This window comes from Mauremys mutica, chromosome 2 (assembly GCF_020497125.1).
Source record: "Mauremys mutica isolate MM-2020 ecotype Southern chromosome 2, ASM2049712v1, whole genome shotgun sequence".
Classification (NCBI taxonomy): Eukaryota; Metazoa; Chordata; order Testudines; family Geoemydidae; genus Mauremys; species Mauremys mutica.
This window is the reverse complement of record NC_059073.1, coordinates 259039662-259059169: the sequence shown is the minus strand read 5'-3', so window position 1 is coordinate 259059169 and position 19508 is coordinate 259039662. Positions and strand designations below refer to the sequence as shown.

Sequence of the window (19508 nt, the reverse complement as noted above, 5' to 3'; positions counted from 1 at the left end):
CTGAAAGGACATAAAAAACCCTAATACACACACAAACCAAGTAAATGACATTCACAGAACTCTGAAGTGTCAATGAAAAGAGCTGAAACCCTCAGTGCCTGAAACAGACCTGAATCACAAAAATGTAGGTTACTTACTTGTAACTGGTGGTTCTTCAGGAGGTGTAGTCCATAACTGTTTTCCACATGTGGGTATGCACCATGCACCTGAGACTGGAAAATCTTGCAAGTGTCCATTGGTCCATGCCTGCACCCTGGCTTTCCTCACATGCAGAACTGAGGGTATAAAGGGAGTTGCAGACTGACCATCTCTCCAGTTCCTTCCCTACCACAAATCCACTCATGATCCAAAGCAGAGGGGAAGGAAGACGGGAAGCAGAATATAGAGAGGGACCACACATCTCAAAACTCCCAGTTACAGGTAAATAACCTCCATTTCTTCTTCAAGTGCTGGTCCCTATGTGTTTTCCATATGTTGGTGACTGGCAAGCAGTACTCAAATCGGGAAGAGGGAGAGCGAGGATGCAGGCAGCATACACGTCTAGCTCTGCAATTCCAAAGGCTGCATCAGCAGACAAGGCTTGGACCAAAGCATAAAGCTTTGTGAACTTGTGGAGGGAACTCTGGGTTGCTGCCTTATAAATGGCCAGCATAAGGCACTTCTCAAAGAGATGCTACTGAGTTCACCTGTGCCCTAGTGAAATGGGCCCTCACCCCACCTAGGGGAGGGGAAAGTGCCAATTGATAGCAAAGGAGAATATAGGCAGAAATCCACTTTGGGAATATGAGCAGATACTGCTAATACCCATGCTCACTCTGCAATAGCAACTAATAGTAAAGGTGATTTTCTAAATGGTTTCTTTCTTTGTACGTAGAATGCCAATGCTCGTCTGAAATCAAGAGGATGAAGTCTCCTTTCCTTGCTAGAGGCATGAGGCTTTGGGAAGAATACCAGTAAGTGAATCAATTGGTTTATGTGGAACTCAGAAACTACCTTTGGGATGAATTTCGGAAGGAGGAGAAGGGATACCTTCTCTTTTGAAGCAAAACATGCAGCAAGTTGGCCATGTGGGCCCTCTGGCTCACCTACCCTTCTGGTCAACATAATGGTCATCAGGAAGGCGACCTTCATAGACAGGTGGAACACTGAGCATATGGCCATCAGTCTGAAAGGTGGCCCAGTAAGTACTGCAGTACAAGTACATTGGCTTCGTTAGTAGTGGGAAGACCCTAGTCAGACCCTTTAAGAAATCTGGTTGCTACCAGAGAGGATTAGGCAGACCTAAATCCTTGGGACCTGCACATCAACACTCACTCAACTTGGAAGGAGTCAGGGAAGAATTCCTTCTCCTGGAAGCAGGTTTAGAGGTGGATCTTTTTTATGTCTGTGACAGTACACCTTACTCTCATAAGAAACCTGAGAAAATGGGTCATTAGATTTATCTGAGCTGGCCTCTGCTTCTGAGCTCGTGCTTAAAATCGTTCTGCTTGAGGACTGAGGCCAATGTACAGGGGAGTCTCCCAGGCCGGCATCTGACTCAGGTCTCATGGCTTTCTCCATGAGGTGCTTCCTCAGCTGGAGCTTATATTCCTCTCAGGTCCAGGGTGGAAGGAAACAACTGAGACTGCACTTGCCAGACGTATGCATCTCTCTTAGGCAGTAAGGGCAGCAATGATGGTCATTGCTGACCAAGGAGGAGCAAGAACAGGAGACAGGTTTTTAAATCCCAGAATTCTGGCAAAAGTCCTACTACCAAAAGGAAGGACAAAGAGATTCTCCCAGTGTGGGAAACATTATGCTACACTAACTACATAATATACTATAAAAACAGTAACAAACTATATGCAATTATATTTACTGAGATTAAGATGATGCGAGGATAGCTCCAAAAATAAAAAGATTCCAACTCAGGCCATGTGGTGGTAACGACGAACTGGAGAGGCAGTCAGTGTGCACTTCCCTTACACGCTGGGTGCTGAACATGAGAAGATGCAGGGCGCAGGTGCAAACCACTGGACACTACTGGCAAAATTTTTCAGTATCAGATGCATAGTGAGAATAAGTATCCACGTGTGGAATACTGACAGGAACAAGCATTCGAAAACCAACTAATGTTCCTCAGAGAAATCTGGAAACCAGAGATGGGCCAGAGATGCCCAAAAGGCCACAGGAACATCAAAATAAACAGGACTAGACTGACAGGAACACAGGGGAAATATCAAAAAAGGGTCCCCAAAACAGAGCAGGTAAAAGAGATGGCTCCTGAGGGATGCTCTTTCAGTGGCAGAGCTTCGGCTTGTTTTGCCTAGCAAAATGAAGGCTGTGAGAGGATATGATTGCTTTCTATAAAATATGTCATGGGGGTAAACAAGCAGGGAGGACTAAAAGTTATTTAAGATGAAAGCTATTGTTAGCACAAAAACAAATGGATATAACTGGCCATGAACAAATTTCAGGCTGCAAATCAGGTTTTTAACCAGCAGAGGAGTGAGGTTCTGGAACAGCCTCCCAATAGGAGTTGTGGGGGCAAACAACTAAGTTAGCTTTAAAAATATCACTTGATAAATTTATGAGTGGGACCATATGACGGTGTGGCTTGCAATGGTGGGGGAAGGGATAGGCAGCCCTGGTGGTCCCCTCAGTTCATGTCTTATGTTCCTAAAACTCACATGCTTCAGGGGTCAGCAGCTCACCTGCAGGGTCAGGAAGGGAATTTCCCGCACACACATTGTATTGGGGTGGAGGGGGCAGGTGTCTCCTTTCACTGAACCATCAGAGATGGAACACTGGATGGGGTAGGCCGATGTTCTGAGATCGTACTGAGAATTCTTTCAGGAGCTTACTGCTTGGTTCTTCCTCACATGGTCCAACTGTTCATTATACATGGAATCTGGAAAGAATTTTCCCCCAGTCAGACTTGCATGGAACTTGAGAGCTTTTTGCCTATCTCTGCAGTGTGGGGTGTGGGTCACTTGCTAGGATCATCTGGGATCTGGGCATATTTTACTTACTTCCCTGCCAATTCAGGGAATTGGTGCCTCAGTCCCTCCTGTTTTCTGCCCACAGCACATAATGGTTTAGTCTCCTGAGGGCTAGAACACTTCAGTTTAATTCTGATTGTTGGTCTTTGTGTAGAGTTGACTGAGTGCTTTAGTGGCCTGTCATAAAAAGGATGTCAGACTAGATAATCTGGTGGTCCTTTCTGGCCTTAAACTCTATGGCAGTCAATAAAGAAATGACTGGAAGATTCCCAGTGCTGAAGCTGGGGTGGTGTGTGACTATCAGAGGATGAACATAAGAACACAGGAACAGCCATACCGGGTCAGATCAAAGGTCCATCTAGCGCAGTATCCTGTCTTCCAACATTGGCCAATGCCAGGTGCCCCAGAGTGAATAAACAGAACAGGTAATCATCAAGTGATCCATCCCGTTACCCACTCCCAGCTTCTGGCAAAAAGAAGCTAGAGACATCATCCCTGTCCATCCTGGCTAATAGTCATTGATGGACCTATCCTCCATGAATTTATCTAGTTCTTTTTTGAACCCTGTTATAGTCTTGGCCTTCACAACATCCTCTGGCAGGAAAATACTTCCTTTTGTTTGTTTTAAACCTGCTGCCTATCAATTTCATTAGGTGATCCCCTAGTTCAGGGGTAGGCAACCTATGGCACGCGTGAGGAAGGCGGCACACGAGCTGATTTTCAGTGGCACTCACACTGCCTGGGTCCTGGCCACCGGTCCGGGGGGCTCTGCATTTTAATTTAATTTTAAATGAAGCTTCTTAAACATTTTGAAACCTTATTTACTTTACATACAACAACAGTTTAGTTATATATTATAGACTTCTAGAAAGAGACCTTCTAAAAACATTAAAATGTATTACTGGTACACGAGACCTTAAATTAGAGTGAATAAATGAAGACTCGGCACACCACTTCTGAAAGGTTGCTGACCCCTGCCCTAGTTATTGTGTTATGAGGCGTAAATAACACTTCTTTATTTCCTTTCTCCACACCAGTCATGATTTTATAGACCATTATCATATCTCCCCTTAGTAGTCTCTTTTCCAAGCTGAAAAGTCCCAGTCTTATTAATCTCTCATCATATGGCAGCCGTTCCATACCCCTAATCATTTTTGTTGCCCTTTTCTGAAACTTTTCCAATTCCAATACATCTTTTTTGAGATGGGGCGACCACATCTGCACACAGTATTCAAGATGTGGGCATACCATGGATTTATATAGAGGCAATATGATATTTTCTATGATATTATCTATCCCATTCTTAATGATTCCCAACACTCTGTTTGCTTTTTTGACTGCCACAGCACAATGAGTGTATGTTTTCAGAGAACTATCCACAAAGTACTCCAAGACCTCTTTTTTGAGTGGTAACAGCCAATTTAGACCCCATCATTTTATATGTATAGTTGGGATGATGTTTCCCAATGTGCATTACTTTGCATTTATCAACACTGAATTTCATCTGCCATTTGGTTGCCCTGTCACCCCGTTTTGAGAGATCCTTTTGTAGCTCTTCAGTCTGTCTGGGACTTAACTATCTTAAGAAATTTTGTATCATCCGCAAATTTTGCCACCTCACTGTTTACCCCTTTTTCCAGATCATTTATGAATATATAGAATAGGACTTGGCCCAGTACAGATTTCTGGGGGTCACCACTATTTACCTCTCTCCATCCTGAAAACTGACCATTTATTCCTATCCTTCATTTCCTATCTTTTAACCAGTTACTGATCCATGATCTGTGTGTCTGACAATTTTGTTCTTAGTTTCAACCAGTTTGCCTCGTTCTGAAGTCAGGCTTACCATCTTGTAATTGCCAGGATCACCACTACAGCCCTTTTTAAAAATTGGCATCCCATTAGCTATCCTCCAGTCATTTGGTCCAGAAGCTGATTTAACTGATAGGTTACAGACTAGAGTTAATAGTTCTGCAATTTCACATTTGAGTTCCTTCAGAACTCTTGGGAGAATACCATCTGGTCCTGGTAATTTATTACTGTTTAATTTATCAATTTGTTCTACAACCTCCTCTAATCACACCTCAATCTGAGACAGTTCTTCAGATTTGTCACCTAAAAAGAATGGCTCAGGTTTGGGAATCTCCCTCACATTCTCAACCGTGAAGACCGATACAAAGAATTCATTTAGTTTCTCCGCAATGGTCTTATCGTCCTTGAGTGCTCCTTTAGGATCTCGATAGTTCAATAGCCCCATTCGTTGTTGAGCAGGCTTCCTGTTTCTGATGTACTTTAAAAATGTTTTGCTATTACTTTTTGAGTCTTTAGCTAGCTGTTCTTCAAATTCTTTTTTGGCCTTTCTAATTATATTTTTTACATTTCATTTGCCAGAGTTTATGCTACTTTCTATTTTCCTAAGATTTAACTTCCACTTTTTAAAGGATGCCTTTTTACATTTCACTGCTTCTTTTACTTTGTTGTTTAACCATGGTGGAAGTTTTTTGGTTCTCTTAATATGTTTTTTAATTTGGGGTATACATTATGGTGTCTTTAAAAAGTTTCCATGCAGCTTGCAGTAATTTCACTTATGGCACTGTACCTTTTAATTTCTATTTAACTAACCTCATTTTTGTGTAGATCAATGCTACAGTATTGGACTGCTGTTGTGTTTTCCCCACCACAGGGATGTTAAATTTAATTATATTATGGTCACTATTGCCAAGCAGTCCAGCTATATTCACATCTTGAACCAGATCCTTTGCTCCACTTTGGACAAAATCAAGGAATGCCTCTCCTCTTGTGGGTTCCAGGACTAGCTGCTCCAAGAAGCAGTCATTTAAGGTGTCAATAAACTTTATCTTTGCATCCCATCCTGAGATGACATGTACCAGTCAATATGGAGACAGTTGAAATCCCCCATTATTACTGAGTTTTTTATTTTAATAGCCTCTCTAATCTCCCTGAGCATTTCACAAAGGAAGTCAGTAATATATCCCAATTGCTATATTCTTATGATGAGAGCACGGAATTACTATCCATAGAGATTCTATGGTACAGTTTGATTCAGTTAAGATTTTTACTTCATCTGATTCTATGCTTTCTTTCACATATAGTGCCACTCCCCCACCAGCACGACCTCTTCTGTCCTTCTGATATATTTTGTACCCTGGTATTACTTGTCCCATTAATTATCCTCATTTCACCAAGTTTCTGTGATGCCTATTATATCAATATCCTCATTTAAAACGAGGCACTCTCGTTGACTCGTCTTATTATTTTGACTTCTAGCATTGGTATATAAGCACTTTAAAAACTTGTCACTTTTTAGCTGTCTGCCATTACATGATGTAATTGAATGGGACTTTTTTTATTTGACTGTTTCTCATCAGATCCTACCTGTATTTTATCATCATATATCAAGAGTCCTGCACTTAGAATGGAAAAATCCCATGCACTGCTACCGATTAGGGGCCAGGTGGCTAGGCAGCAGTTCTGCATAAAGGACCTAGGGGTTACAGTGGACGAGAAACTGGATATGAGTCAACAGTGTGCCCTTATTGCCAAGAAGGCTAACGGTATTTTGGGCTGTACTAGAAGGAGCATTGCCAGCACATCGAGAGATGTGATCATTCCCCTCTATTCAGCATTGGTGAGGCCTCATCTGGAGTAGTGTGTCCAGTTTTGGGCCCCACATTACAAGAAGGATGGGGAAAAACTGGAAAGAGTCTAGCAGAGGGCAAGAAAAATTATTAGGGGGCTGCAGCACATGATTTATGAGGAGAGGCTGAGGGAACTGGGATTATTTAGTCTCCGGACGAAAAGAATGAGGGGAGATTTGATAGCTGCTTTCAACTACCTGAAAGGGAGTTCCAAAGAGGATGAATATAGACTGTTCTCAGTGGTAGCAGATGACAGAACAAGGAGTAATGGTCTCAAGTTGCAGCAAGGGAGGTTTAGGTTGGATATTAGGGAAAAAAAATTCACTAGGAGGGTGGTGAAGCACTGGGATGGGTTACCTAGGGAGGTAGTGGAATCTCCTTCCTTAGAGGTTTTTACGGTCAGGCTTGACAAAGCCCTGGCTGGGATGATTTAGTTGGGGATTGGTCCTGCTTTGAGCAGGGGGTTGGACTAGATGACATCCTGAGGTCCCTGCCAACCCTGATATTCTATAATCCCATGATCTTCCATCCTCTCCTCACTAGGACATAGAAAATCTCCATTAATACATCCTTCCCAAAGGATGTCGCTGTCGGAACCACATGCTCCTCCACACCTGTTGGCTTTCCCCCAACCCTGTGAAGAGGAACCTCATGCTCCTACATATTGTGATTGCTTTTAGGAATAAAAAGGCTTTAAAAGTTTGAAGAATTGTACCTGTCTGACCCTAGACAGCTGAATCCCAGGAGTTCAGAATCCGACACAGATTGGGGCTACATCCTCAGACAGTATAAATAGGCTGAACCCCATTGAAGTTAATGAAGCTATTCCAATTTAGAACAGCTAAGAATCTGGCCCAATATCTTTAAAGTGGAAAATCTCTTATAGAAGTTAAAAAAAAAAAAAAAAAAAGCTGACCTCTCCTTAATCCAGCACCAGTAGGCTGTGCCTCTCTTCTACCACAGAACTTGGACAGTCCAGACTAAGTATTCAGAGACCGGGGCTTAGCCACACTGCTTCTGTGTCCCACCAGTTGAGTGCTTCCTAAGATGTAGAGTTACTTAAAAATTCCCAGCAGCATTTGTCAGCCACTTTGAATTTTACCTGGATAGAAATTAGATAAGCATATATATAGTGCTTTCTTAAGAGATTAATTCAACCAGGGTGAGTTGGTTTGCAGGTAGAAGCCAATCCCAGAAAGGAAAGCAGCTGACAAATTTTATATTCTGGATCCTGACCCATCCCTGAATCTTCTACTAAGAAGTCACAGTGAGCAGTAAGAAAGATAAAGAAAAGGGGATATACACACATGATCCATCCTACTCCTTTCCTGGAATGTACCGCTGGTTCATTTAGGAATAACTATTGTGACACTACATCCCATATTCTTCATACAAATATTATTATAATATGAATATGGCATAACTAAGGTAGATTTTACACAAGATGGGTCATGTGAGATATCATTGGAAAGGTTATGATTTATAGTATATGATTATCCTATTTGTATGCTTGTATCTTTTTTTTTAATCTAAAGTTAGGGCTATGAACTATGTAACAATTACAACTGTGTTAGCACCTGGGAAATGCAATCAGCCTGGATGGGTCATTAGGGAGAACACCAAGGGTATGTCTACACTGGAAACTTCAAAGAGCTGCTGTAGGAACGCTCCCGCGGCAGTGCTTTGAAGTGCGAGTGTGGTCACGCACGAGTGCTGGGAGAGAGCTCTCTCAGCGCTCCTGGTAACCCACCTCCACGAGGGGATTAGCTCCGAGCACTCGGAGCGCGGCTCCCAGCACTCGGAGCCTGTCTACACTAGCGCTTTAAAGTGCTCAGACTTGCTGCGCTCAGGGGGGTGATTTTTCACACCACTTTGAGCCAGCACGTTAGAACACTATAAAATGCAAGTGTAGACTCAGACTTTGAAGATGCTAATCTCCCACTTTTCTGAGAAGTTTCCAGGAATGCTGCTTTGACACTGCAGGGTCAGGTGATCAAGTCTCCACGTAATGGACTCCATCTTGGACTTCTAGTGTTTTTCCATTAAGAGGGGGTGGGGGTCAAACTAGGAAACAAAGGATTCCCTCCATATGCAAATCCTATTTAAGGCTGGGGAGTGAGTTAATCTTGGTTCACTCTTCACTGAATCCCCACCCAAGATGACAGCTGGAAACATGTAAGGGCCTGTCTACACTGGCACTTTACAGCGCTGCAACTTTCTCGCTCAGGGGTGCAAGTTTCAGCGCTGTAACATGCCAGTATAGACAGTGCACCAGCACTAGGAGCTGAGCTCCCGGCACTGGTAGCTGTGCCCATCGTGGAGGAGGGTTTTTTAAGAGTGGGAGAGAGCTCTCCCAGCACTATCCCACGACTACACAAGCCACGTTAAAGCGCTGCTTGCCAGTGAAGATGTGCCCTATGAAACAAAGGGAAAGGGAGGGAAATACTGAACCCAGGCTGGGAATGGTGTCTGGCCTGTGAAGCATATACCTGGAATTTTAAGCTGTAAGCAAGAGGAGTTTGTCCTCAAGAAATTCTGCACCCTGCCTAAAACATTTAGGGTGAGAAATTACTATTTGTAGCCAATTTCTTTACTGTATTCTCTAGTTTGCGTGTTTGTTTTATTTGCTCAGTAGTCTGCTTTAATCTGTTTGATATCCCTTATAATCACTTAAAATCTACCTTTTGTAGTTAATAAACTAGTTTTTTATTTTAAAACCAGTTTGTGTAATTCATAACTGGGGGGGGGGGGGAAATGTACATATCTTCCTCCACACTGAGGGAGGGGGCGGATTTCATGAGTTTACACTGTATAGATCTCTGTGCAGTGCAAGACAATATAATTTGGGATTTACACTCCAGAGGGTGTGTTCACTTGAGTACTGGGCAATGCCCAAGCTGAGTCTTTCCACACAGCGCTGTTCTGAGTGTCTGTGTGCCTTTGCAGCTGGGTGTGTCCCTACCTGTGTGTGCACTAGAGGAGGCTTGAGGGCTTGGCACAGCAGGACAGGGGAGGGCACCCAGGCTGGTGGAACGGGTGGGCTCAGTGACACCTCAGTACATCAGGTGGCACCCCGGAATGGTGGAGTAACCCGTCAACTATATCATTCCTCTTTTCTCCAAAGAATCAATCTGCAAAGTGACTTAAGGCATTTAGGAGCTTAAAATATTCATGTTTTCAGAGTGGTAGCCATGTTAGTCTGTATCAACAAGAACAATGAGGAGTCCTTGTGGCACCTTAGAGACTAACAAATTTATTTGGGCATAAGCTTTCGTGGGCTAATACCCACTTCATCGGCTGCATGAAGTGAAAAATACAGGAGCAGGTATAAATACATGAAAGGATGGGTGTTGCTTTACCAAGTGTGATGTCAGTCTAACGAGGTAAATCAATTAACAGCAGGATATCAAGGGAGGAAAAATCTCTTTTGAAGCGGTAAGAGAGTGACCCATTACAGACAGTTGACAAGAAGGTCTGAGTAACAGTAGGGAGAAATTAGTATTGGGGAAATTAAGTTTAGGTTTTGTAATGACTAAATCACTCCCTGTCTTTATTCAGGCCTAATATGATGGCATCCAGTTTGCAAATTAATTCCAGTTCTGCAAGTTTATGTTGGAGTCTGTTTTTGAAGTTTTTTTGTTGAAGAATTGCCACTTTTAGGTCTATTATTGAGTGACCAGAGAGATTGAAGTGTTCTCCTACTGGTTTTTGAATGTTATGATTCCTGATGTCCGTTTTGTGTCCATTTATTCTTTTCCATAGAGACTGTCCAATTTGGTCAGTGTACATGGTAGAGGGGCATTGCTGACACATGATGGCATATACCACATTGGTCGATGTTGAGGTGAACAAGCCCCAGATGGCATGACTGATGTGGTTAGGTCCTATGATGGTGTCCCTTGAATAGATATGTGGACAGAGTTGGCATCGGGGTTTGTAGCAGGTTTATTCCGACCTTGACAAAGGAGGTGCTGTAGCCATCACGAATAGGTCGGAATATGAACAAGAGACTGCTAGACAACTCTCTGACACCACATTCTACAGGGCATTACCCTCTGACCCCACTGAGGATTACCAAAAGAAACTACATCATCTGCTCAAGAAACTCCCTAAAGAAGCACAGGAACAAATCTACACTGAGACACCCCTAGAGCTCCGACCAGGTGTATTCTACCTGCTCCCCAAAATCCATAAACCTGGGAATCCTAGATGCCCCATCATCTCAGGCATTGGTACCCTGACAGCAGGGTTATCTGGCTATGTAGACTCTCTCCTCAGGCCCTACATTACCAGCACTCCCAGCTATCTTTGAGACATCACTGACTTCCTGAGGAAATAATCCTTTGGTGATCTTCCAGAAAACAACATCCTAGCTACTATGGATGTAGAAGCCCTGTACACCAACATTCCACACAAAGATGGACTACAAGCCATCAAGAATAGCATTCCTGATACCATAATGGCAAACCAGGTGGCTGAACTTTCTGACTTTTTCCTCACCCACAACTATTTAAAATTTGGGGACAATTTATACCTTTAAGTCAGCGGGACTGCTATGGGTACCCGCATGGCCACTCAGTATGCCTACATTTTTATGGCTGACTTAGAATGCTTCCTCAGCTCTTGTCCCCTTACGCCCCTACTCTACTTGCACTAAATAGATGACATCTTAATCATCTAGACCCATGGGAAGGAGGCCCTTGAGGAATTTCACCAAGATTTCAACGATTTCCACCCTACCATCAACCTCAGCCTGGACCAGTCCACACAAGAGGTCCACTTCCTAGACACTACAATGCTAATAAGCGATGGTCACATAAACACCACCATATACCAGAAACCTACTCACCGCTATACTTACCTACACAGCTCCAGCTTTCATCCAGACCACAGATGTGGTCTCCTCACCTCAAAAAAGATATTCTAGCACTAGAAAAGGTTCAGAAAAGAGCAACTAAAATGATTAGGGGTTTAGAGAGGGTCCCATATGAGGAAAGATTAAAGAGGCTAGAACTCTTCAGTTTGGAAAAGAGAAGACTAAGAGGGGACATGATAGAGGGATATAAAATCATGAGTGATGTTGAGAAAGTGGATAAGGAAAAGTTATTTACTTATTCCCATAATACAAGAACTAGGGGTCACCAAATGAAATTAATAGGCAGCAGGTTTAAAACAAATAAAAGGAAGTTCTTCTTCACGCAGCGCACAGTCAACTTGTGGAACTCCTTACCTGAGGAGGTTGTGAAGGCTAGGACTATAACAATGTTTAAAAGGGGACTGGATAAATTCATGGTGGCTAAGTCCATAAATGGCTATTAGCCAGGATGGGTAAGAATGGTGTCCCTAGCCTCTGTTCGTCAGAGGATGGAGATGGATGGCAGGAGAGAGATCACTTGATCATTGCCTGTTAGGTTCACTCCCTCAGGGGCACCTGGCATTGGCCACTGTCGGTAGACAGATACTGGGCTAGATGGACCTTTGGTCTGACCCGGTACGGCCTTTCTTATGTTCTTATCACATGATCCACTGTCTACAGCCAAGCTCTAAGATACAACCGCATTTGCTCCAATCCCTCAGACAGACACAAACACCTACAGAATCTCTATCAAGTGTTCTTAAAACTGCAATACCTAGCTGGTGAAGTGAAGAAACAGATTGACAGAGTCAGAAGGGTACCGAGAAGTCACCTACTACAAGACAGGCCCAACAAAGAAAGTAACAGAATGCCACTAGTCGTCACCTACAGCCCCCAACTAAAACCTCTCCAGTGCATTAACAAGAATCTACAACCTACCCTGAAGGATGATCCCTCTCTCTCTCACAGACCTTGGGAAACAGGCCAGTCCTCGCTTACAGACAGCCCCACAACCTGAAGCAAATACTCACCAGCAACTACACACCACACAACAGAAACACCAACCCAGGAACCAAACCCTGCTGTAAAACCCAGTGCCAACTCTGTCCACATATCTATTCAAGGGACACCATCATAGGACCTAACCACATCAGCCACACCATCCAGGGCTCGTTCACCTGAACATCTACCAATGTGATATATGCCATCATGTGTCAGCAATGCCCCTCTACCATGTACACTGGCCAAATTGGACAGTCTCTACGGAAAAGAATAAATGGACACAAAACTGACATCAGGAATCTTAACATTCAAAAACCAGTAGGAGAACGCTTCAATCTCTCTGGTCACTCAATAATAGACCTAAAAGTGGCAATTCTTCAACAAACAAACTTCAAAAACAGACTCCAACATAAACTTGCAGAACTGAAATTAATTTGCAAACTGGATGCCATCATATTAGGCCTGAATAAAGACAGGGAGTGGTTTAGTCATTACAAAACCTAAACTTAATTTCCCCAATACTAATTGCTCCCTACTGTTACTCAGACCTTCTTGTCAACTGTCTGTAATGGGCCACTCTCTTACCGCTTCAAAAGAGCTTTTTCCTCCCTTGATATCCTGCTGTTAATTGATTTACCTCATTAGACTGACATCACACTTGGTAAAGCAACACCCATCCTTTCATGTATTTATACCTGCTCCTGTATTTTTCACTTCATGCAGCCGATGAAGTGGGTATTAGCCCACGAAAGCTTATGCCCAAATAAATTTGTTAGTCTCTAAGGTGCCACAAGGATCCCTCATTGTTTTTGCTAAAATATTACTGACCTTCAATGTCACTTTAGGTTACTAAGTTACTTTTGAAAATTTTCCCTTACTCTGTGGTGCAAGCGAGTTTTAGCCTGCATATTTCCTTAGTAGTAACAGATGACCTCTCTGCCTCTGAAGCTGCCATGGAATGGTCTCAGTGAGCCTGAATTCCTTCTGACACAGGATTTCTGAATTTGACATATGCTTCCCTTAGACATTGTTTCATGCATCTGGCATTAAGGTCTTTTTACTAAGCCTTTAGGGTGAGAGGAAATGAAGATATCTGCTGATTTCCTGAAGATGGCCATATATTGTCACCACTCAGACATTCAGATTGTGCCATTCCCTCTCCCACTTGTGCCATGAGTTCAAACACAAAGAGGACAGGAATCGCTGGAAGATGTTTTTAAAAAAAAACAAAACACACACACAGAGTACCAAATTTAGCCAAAGATTCTTTAGTGCAAAGTACTATAAAGTAATTGTGGAAAATGCACTCTGGCTCACAACTGCTTAGGACTACTCTCGAGCCCCTTCTTACCTATGTGACAGCTACTAAAAACATGCCTTGATAGATAATGGGTAGAGTGATATGGAACTCATCAGTGTAAACAGATGAGATGCTAGAGCTTGCAACATTAACCGAAACTGTCATGAAAGCAACACCAGTTCCATTACCGGTTTTCAAATGATAAACTGCTCTAAAAAAATCTGGACACAAGCAGAGGGTTCACTAAGTATTGAGACAAACCTGCACTAATTACACTATTCAGGACTAAGATGTGCAGAGAGGCAGTGCAGTGCTACCCTGAAGAGAGTTCAATAGTTTGGGGATGCAGAGATCCCTACCCCCATAACATCACTTTGTTCCTCATAGAGAAGGAGACCCTTTTTCACTATCTCAGTTTACATGAGATAACAGAAAGCCTGTCTGAGGCCATAAGCAGTGCCCTATGTATTCCATAATTCCAAAGCAGTGAAATTCACCCTTTTGCTACTCAATTATGCTCCCGAATTTGTTTGCATTTGTTTTTATTTTGTTTAAATGTTGCTTGCTAGCCTACATGGCTGCAAAAATACATCTTTAAAATTTGAACTGATGCAGTGACAACTCACTGAATCTGCAAAGAGCCTAAAACGATAGCCCTGAAGCGTAACTTATCCCATTTATCCCAATAAGGATGGCAGAATTTTCACAGCTGGAGAATCTGGCATCCCTTCCCTCCCCCAAGATGCCAATGATTCTGGGTTGTTTTTTTTACCTGCAGAATGTGTCATTTTGTACTGACAGGTGCCACGTGTTTTGTTTTCTGTCTCCTTGGCCTACCAAAACCTGCCTCCAACTGTCTCATGCTCTCCAACTTTCCTCACAAGAAGGAGTTAGATTCTAGTGTGCAGAGCCAGAGCTGAAGTCAAGCTTGCAGCCAGAAAGCTGGAGAACCAGAAGTATAGGCTTGTGAGCTGAACAGCCTGGAAAACACCACATCAGCTGAGGCCTAGAAAACAGGCTACTGAAGCCAGCTACAAGTTTCCCTTGTGCTCATGTACAGTAGAACCTCAGAGTTACGAACACCAGATTTACAAACTGACTGGTCACCCACACATTTGGAACCGGAAGTACCCAATCAGGCGACAGCAGCAGAGACAAAAATAAATAAATATGCAAATACAGTACAGTAGTATGTTAAACTACCAAAAAAATAAAGTTTAAAAAAAGATCTGACAAGTAAGGAAGCTGTTTCTGTGCCTGTTTCATTCAAATTAAGATGGTTAAAAGCAGCATTTTACTTCTGCATAGTCAAGTTTCAAAGCTGCATTACGTCAAGGTCCAGTTGTAAACTTTTGAAAGAAGAACCATAACTTTTTGTTGAGTTACAAACATTTCAGAATTACAAACAGCCTCCATTCCCGAGGTGTTCATAACATTGGGTTTCCTAATGTATATAGTTCTGAGCCAGGCTACCTGGAAAACACATTGAAAATACCCATCCTCGGATATAATCTAATGAAATAAATTGATTAATTATGAGTCAGTATTTTTCAACGAGTCATAGTTGTGCGTGTCTGTATGCAAATTGGGAAATAAAAAATGTCATAGTGGTAGAATAATTTGTGTCATTGTGGAATAGGGCCCCATTGTGCCACAGAATATATGAGGCCCTATATATGATGAACATACCGCTCAAAGATGATCCATCATCTTAATTTAGGGTATGTCTACACTACAGCCACTACAGTGGAACAGTTATAGCGCTGCAACTGTGCCACTGTAGTGCAGAAGCTTCCTTCATTGATGGAAGTGGCTTTTCCCATCAACAGAGTTAATCCACTTCTCAGAGAGGCAGAAGCTACGATAACGGGAGAATTCTTCCAAAGACCTAGCCACATCTTACACTGGTGGTTAGGTCAACCTAGCTACAGCGCTCAGGGTGTGAAATGTTGTACAGATCTGAACAACACAGTTAAGTCAATCTAATTTTTAAGTGTAGACCAGGCCTTAGAATTTGTCATGTTCAATAGCCATGTTTCAGAGTAGCAGCCGTGTTAGTCTGTGTCCGCAAAAAGAACAGGAGTACTTGTGGCACCTTAGAGACTAACAAATTTATTTGAGCATAAGCTTTCGTGGGCTACAACCCACTTCTTCGGATGCATAGAATGGAACATATAGTGAGGAGATATATATACACATACAGAGAGCATGAAAAGGTGGGAGTTGTCTTACCAAATTTACCTCTCAGAGTTGGTAAGACAACTCCCACCTTTTCATGCTCTAGGTGTATATATATCTCCTCACTATATGTTCCACTCTATGCACCCGAAGAAGTGGGCTGTAGCCCACGAAAGTTTATGCTCAAATAAATTTGTTAGTCTCTAAGGTGCCACAAGTACTCCTGTTCTAATAGCCATGTTGTTAAACACAGATGAGCTAAGCAGCATGAAGTAAATGGCCCTGGTGAAGATAGTCAGGTCTGTTAGGGATAATTAGTGGAGCACTCAGGCTTCTATCAGGTCAGATTACCAGAGTGTTTCTGGTTAGCTTGGAGTTAGTGAATCATAACTGATTATTAGATTTTTTGACGTTATTAGTCAGTCTAAGTTGAGTCATTGGCTCATTCCTGGTAAATGCAAACAGATCAATATGATGGTGATGGAGGGCAAAATATATGCATCAGAGGGCTTCCTTACTTAGTGACCATTCTAAGAGGTTTACCAGTTCTCAGCTTGTCTGAGTGATTTACTCATTGTGAAGTGGCAAAGTGAGGGCAGAGGTCAAGACTCAGGAAAGAACAATTTACTATAATGCTACTATGATTTCCAGAAAGAAATATTTACTAAGTTTCATTAAATACACTACTAGCACATGGAACAGTCAAACCTGAACAGCACTCCTAGGAAGAGATCTCACTGAACCAAGATGAAGAGGAAAGGCCCATGCTGTACAGAGAGAGAGATTTCTGTAGATGGGTGGTAAAAGAGAAGAAAGAACATGAGGGGAGGGAAAAATATAAACAGTAGCAAAATTGGTCAAGTCTTTATTAACAAACAGCATGTTGCCCCTTCAGCACCCTGTGAACTTATAATGCATTTAATAAAGCTACACTTGTTCTGACCCTCTAGGCATACACTACATACTATACTATCAAAGGCACAGATCTACAAATCTTTACTTGTATAACTAGTCAATCACATGACCATCCCTATGGAAGCCAATGGAACTACTCACCTGAATAAGGATTTTCATGAAAGTAAGGGTTTGCAGGACTAGGGCTGAAATTTCTCTTGAAGCAGTAGACAATGTGATTGCATGTGAAGGATTAATTTGCAAGGTTTCCACAGGAAACATTTTATTTATTTCTTTTTTAAATGGAAATGCCTAAATTGGTTTCCCTGGTAGAAATGGACTAATTTCGAGAGATGGTTAAAAAAAAGAAAAAAAAGTTTGACAAAAAATGTTAAAGTTGTTTTTGTTTTGCAGGGTTAAAGCTGCTCCCCCACCACCACCCTTTTTTCCCCCAAAGTTTTTGGTGTTATTGCTTTAGTGAAATCATTTGAATTATTTGTGAAATCATTGAAATTTCTCATTTACTGAAACCCAGGTTTTTAAGCAAATAAGAAGCTTCCATGGAGATTATGCAATTTTGAGGTCCATTTTTTGCTAAAAGTTTCATTTTTGAAGTCTTTTTCCAAGAAAAACTTTAAAACGTTTTATCCAGCTCCACTAGTTTCACATGATTGCTATCAACTCTTACTAAAAAGAGATTATGTAAATGAAAATGGTAGATGCTTTATGTAATGTAATTAAGGAAATATTGTAATGCAGTATTTTGTTACATAGGTACAATATGATAGAAGATAGATTTTAGTCAGTAATGCCACTAATCCAAAAACTCATGCAAAAGTTTCCATTAACATGAGTTGGGGTCATGGGTGGGGAGAAGGGACATATGACATGCTGCACTTCTGAGGAGATCCTCTCTCAACACCTTTACTGAGGCCTTGTCTACACTGGCACAGCTTTCTGCATTTTAACTCCCGAGGTGTACACACTGCCAAGCCATGTAGTGCACAGAAACTGCGCAGTTGCAGTGCTATAAAAAAAACACCCTGACAAGAGGCATACAGCTTTCTGCGCCACGGTGCCAGTGTAGACACCCTGGTCCATTACAGTGCTGTGACTGGCCTCCAGGAGGTGTCCCACAATGCCTGTTCTTGCCTCTCTGGTCAGCGGTTTGAACTCTACTGTCCTGCCCTCAGGTGACCAACCATGAGCCCCACACTTAAAATTCCTTGGGAATTTTGAAAGTCCCCTCCCTGTTTTCTTGGTGATGCATGCAGTGGTATCAGCGCATCTTTCTAGGTGACCATGCCTACTCCACGCACCAGGCAATCCCCCGCTTGGAGCAATTCTAACCTGCTGGATCCAATCAGCATTTGGGGAGAGGAGGCTGTCCAGTCCCAGATGCACTCCAGGCGTAGGAATTATGATACCCATGAAAGATTTCATGATGCATGACAGAAGGGGCCATGACCGGGACACAGTGCAGTACAGGATCAATGTGAAGGAGCTGCAGAACACCTATCACAAGGCACGGGAGCAAACCACCACTCTGGTGTTGCGCCCTGTCATATCTATAAAGGGAAGGGTAACAACCCTCCTGTATACAATACTATAAAATCCCTCCTGGCCAGGCACACCAAAATCCTTTTACCTGTAAAGGGTTAAGAAGCTCAGGTAACCTAGCTGACACCTGACCCAAAGGACCAATAAGGGGACAAGATACTTTCAAATCTTGGGGGGAGGCTTTTGTTTGTGCTCTTTGTTTAGGGGTTGTTCACTCTTGGGACTAAGAGGGACCACACATCAATCCATGTTCTCCAAATCTTTCTGAACAAGTCTCTCATATTTCAAATGTGTAAGTAATTGCCAGGCAAGGCGGATTAGTTTATCTTTGTTTTTTCTCAACCTGTGAATGTTCCTTTGCTAGAGGGAGCTACCCCTGTTTTGCTGTAACTCTGAAACTAAGGCTAGAGGGGGTTCCTCTGGGCTCTCTGAATCTGATTACCCTGTAAAGTTATTTTCCATCCTGATTTTACAGAGATGATTTTTACCTTTTCTTTTTAATAAAACCCTTCTTTTAGGAACCTGACTGATTTTTCCATTGTCCAAAAATCCAGGAGTTTGGGTTTTTGATCACTTTTGTAACCAATTGGTTAGGACAGGCCTGCACAACTCGTAAAGCACCGAGGGCCACATTCCTCCAAAGAAAACAGCTGAGGGCCGAAACCTCCCGGCCCCGCAGAAACACCCCGCCCCAGGGCCGTCCAGCCCTGCGGAAGCAAACTCTCCTTCCCCAGCACCACCCCACCAAAACAGCTGTGGGCCAAAAAGGAAGGTTGGGGGTGGGGAGGTTTTGATTTTAAATCAACCAGGGGCTCCCAGCTGAATAGGTGGCTGGGAGCCCTCAGGGGCAAATTAAAGGGCCCGGGGCTCCGGCGACTGGGGGAACCCAGCAGGGCCGGCTCTAGGTTTTTTGCTGCCCCAAGCAAAAAAAAATTGCCTGCCCCCCGTCCCAGCCCTGGGCTCCCCCCTGTACCCCCCTGCTGCCCCAGTCCTGGGCTCTCCCCCCACCCACACCCCCTGCCGCCCCAGCACTGGGCTTCCCCCTTTCCTCCCCACCAGTGCCCTCCCACCACACCTCC

At 43.0% G+C, this 19508-nt stretch overlaps 1 protein-coding gene across 5 annotated transcripts in view; it reads right to left on the bottom strand.

Moving 5' to 3' along the window:
- The window catches only part of MLLT10 (MLLT10 histone lysine methyltransferase DOT1L cofactor), a 239406-nt gene that overhangs the window by 202427 nt on the left and 17471 nt on the right, over positions 1-19508 (bottom strand). Inside the window, exon 1 of one of the 5 annotated variants that reach the window (XM_045005046.1) lies at positions 2694-2744. The exons of the other annotated variants lie outside the window; for them this stretch is intronic. Within the exon in view, the coding sequence (XP_044860981.1) occupies positions 2694-2729 (36 nt within the window). The 5' untranslated portion in view covers positions 2730-2744. Of the gene's footprint in view, positions 1-2693; positions 2745-19508 lie in introns of those variants that run through there. 5 annotated transcript variants of the gene reach the window in all.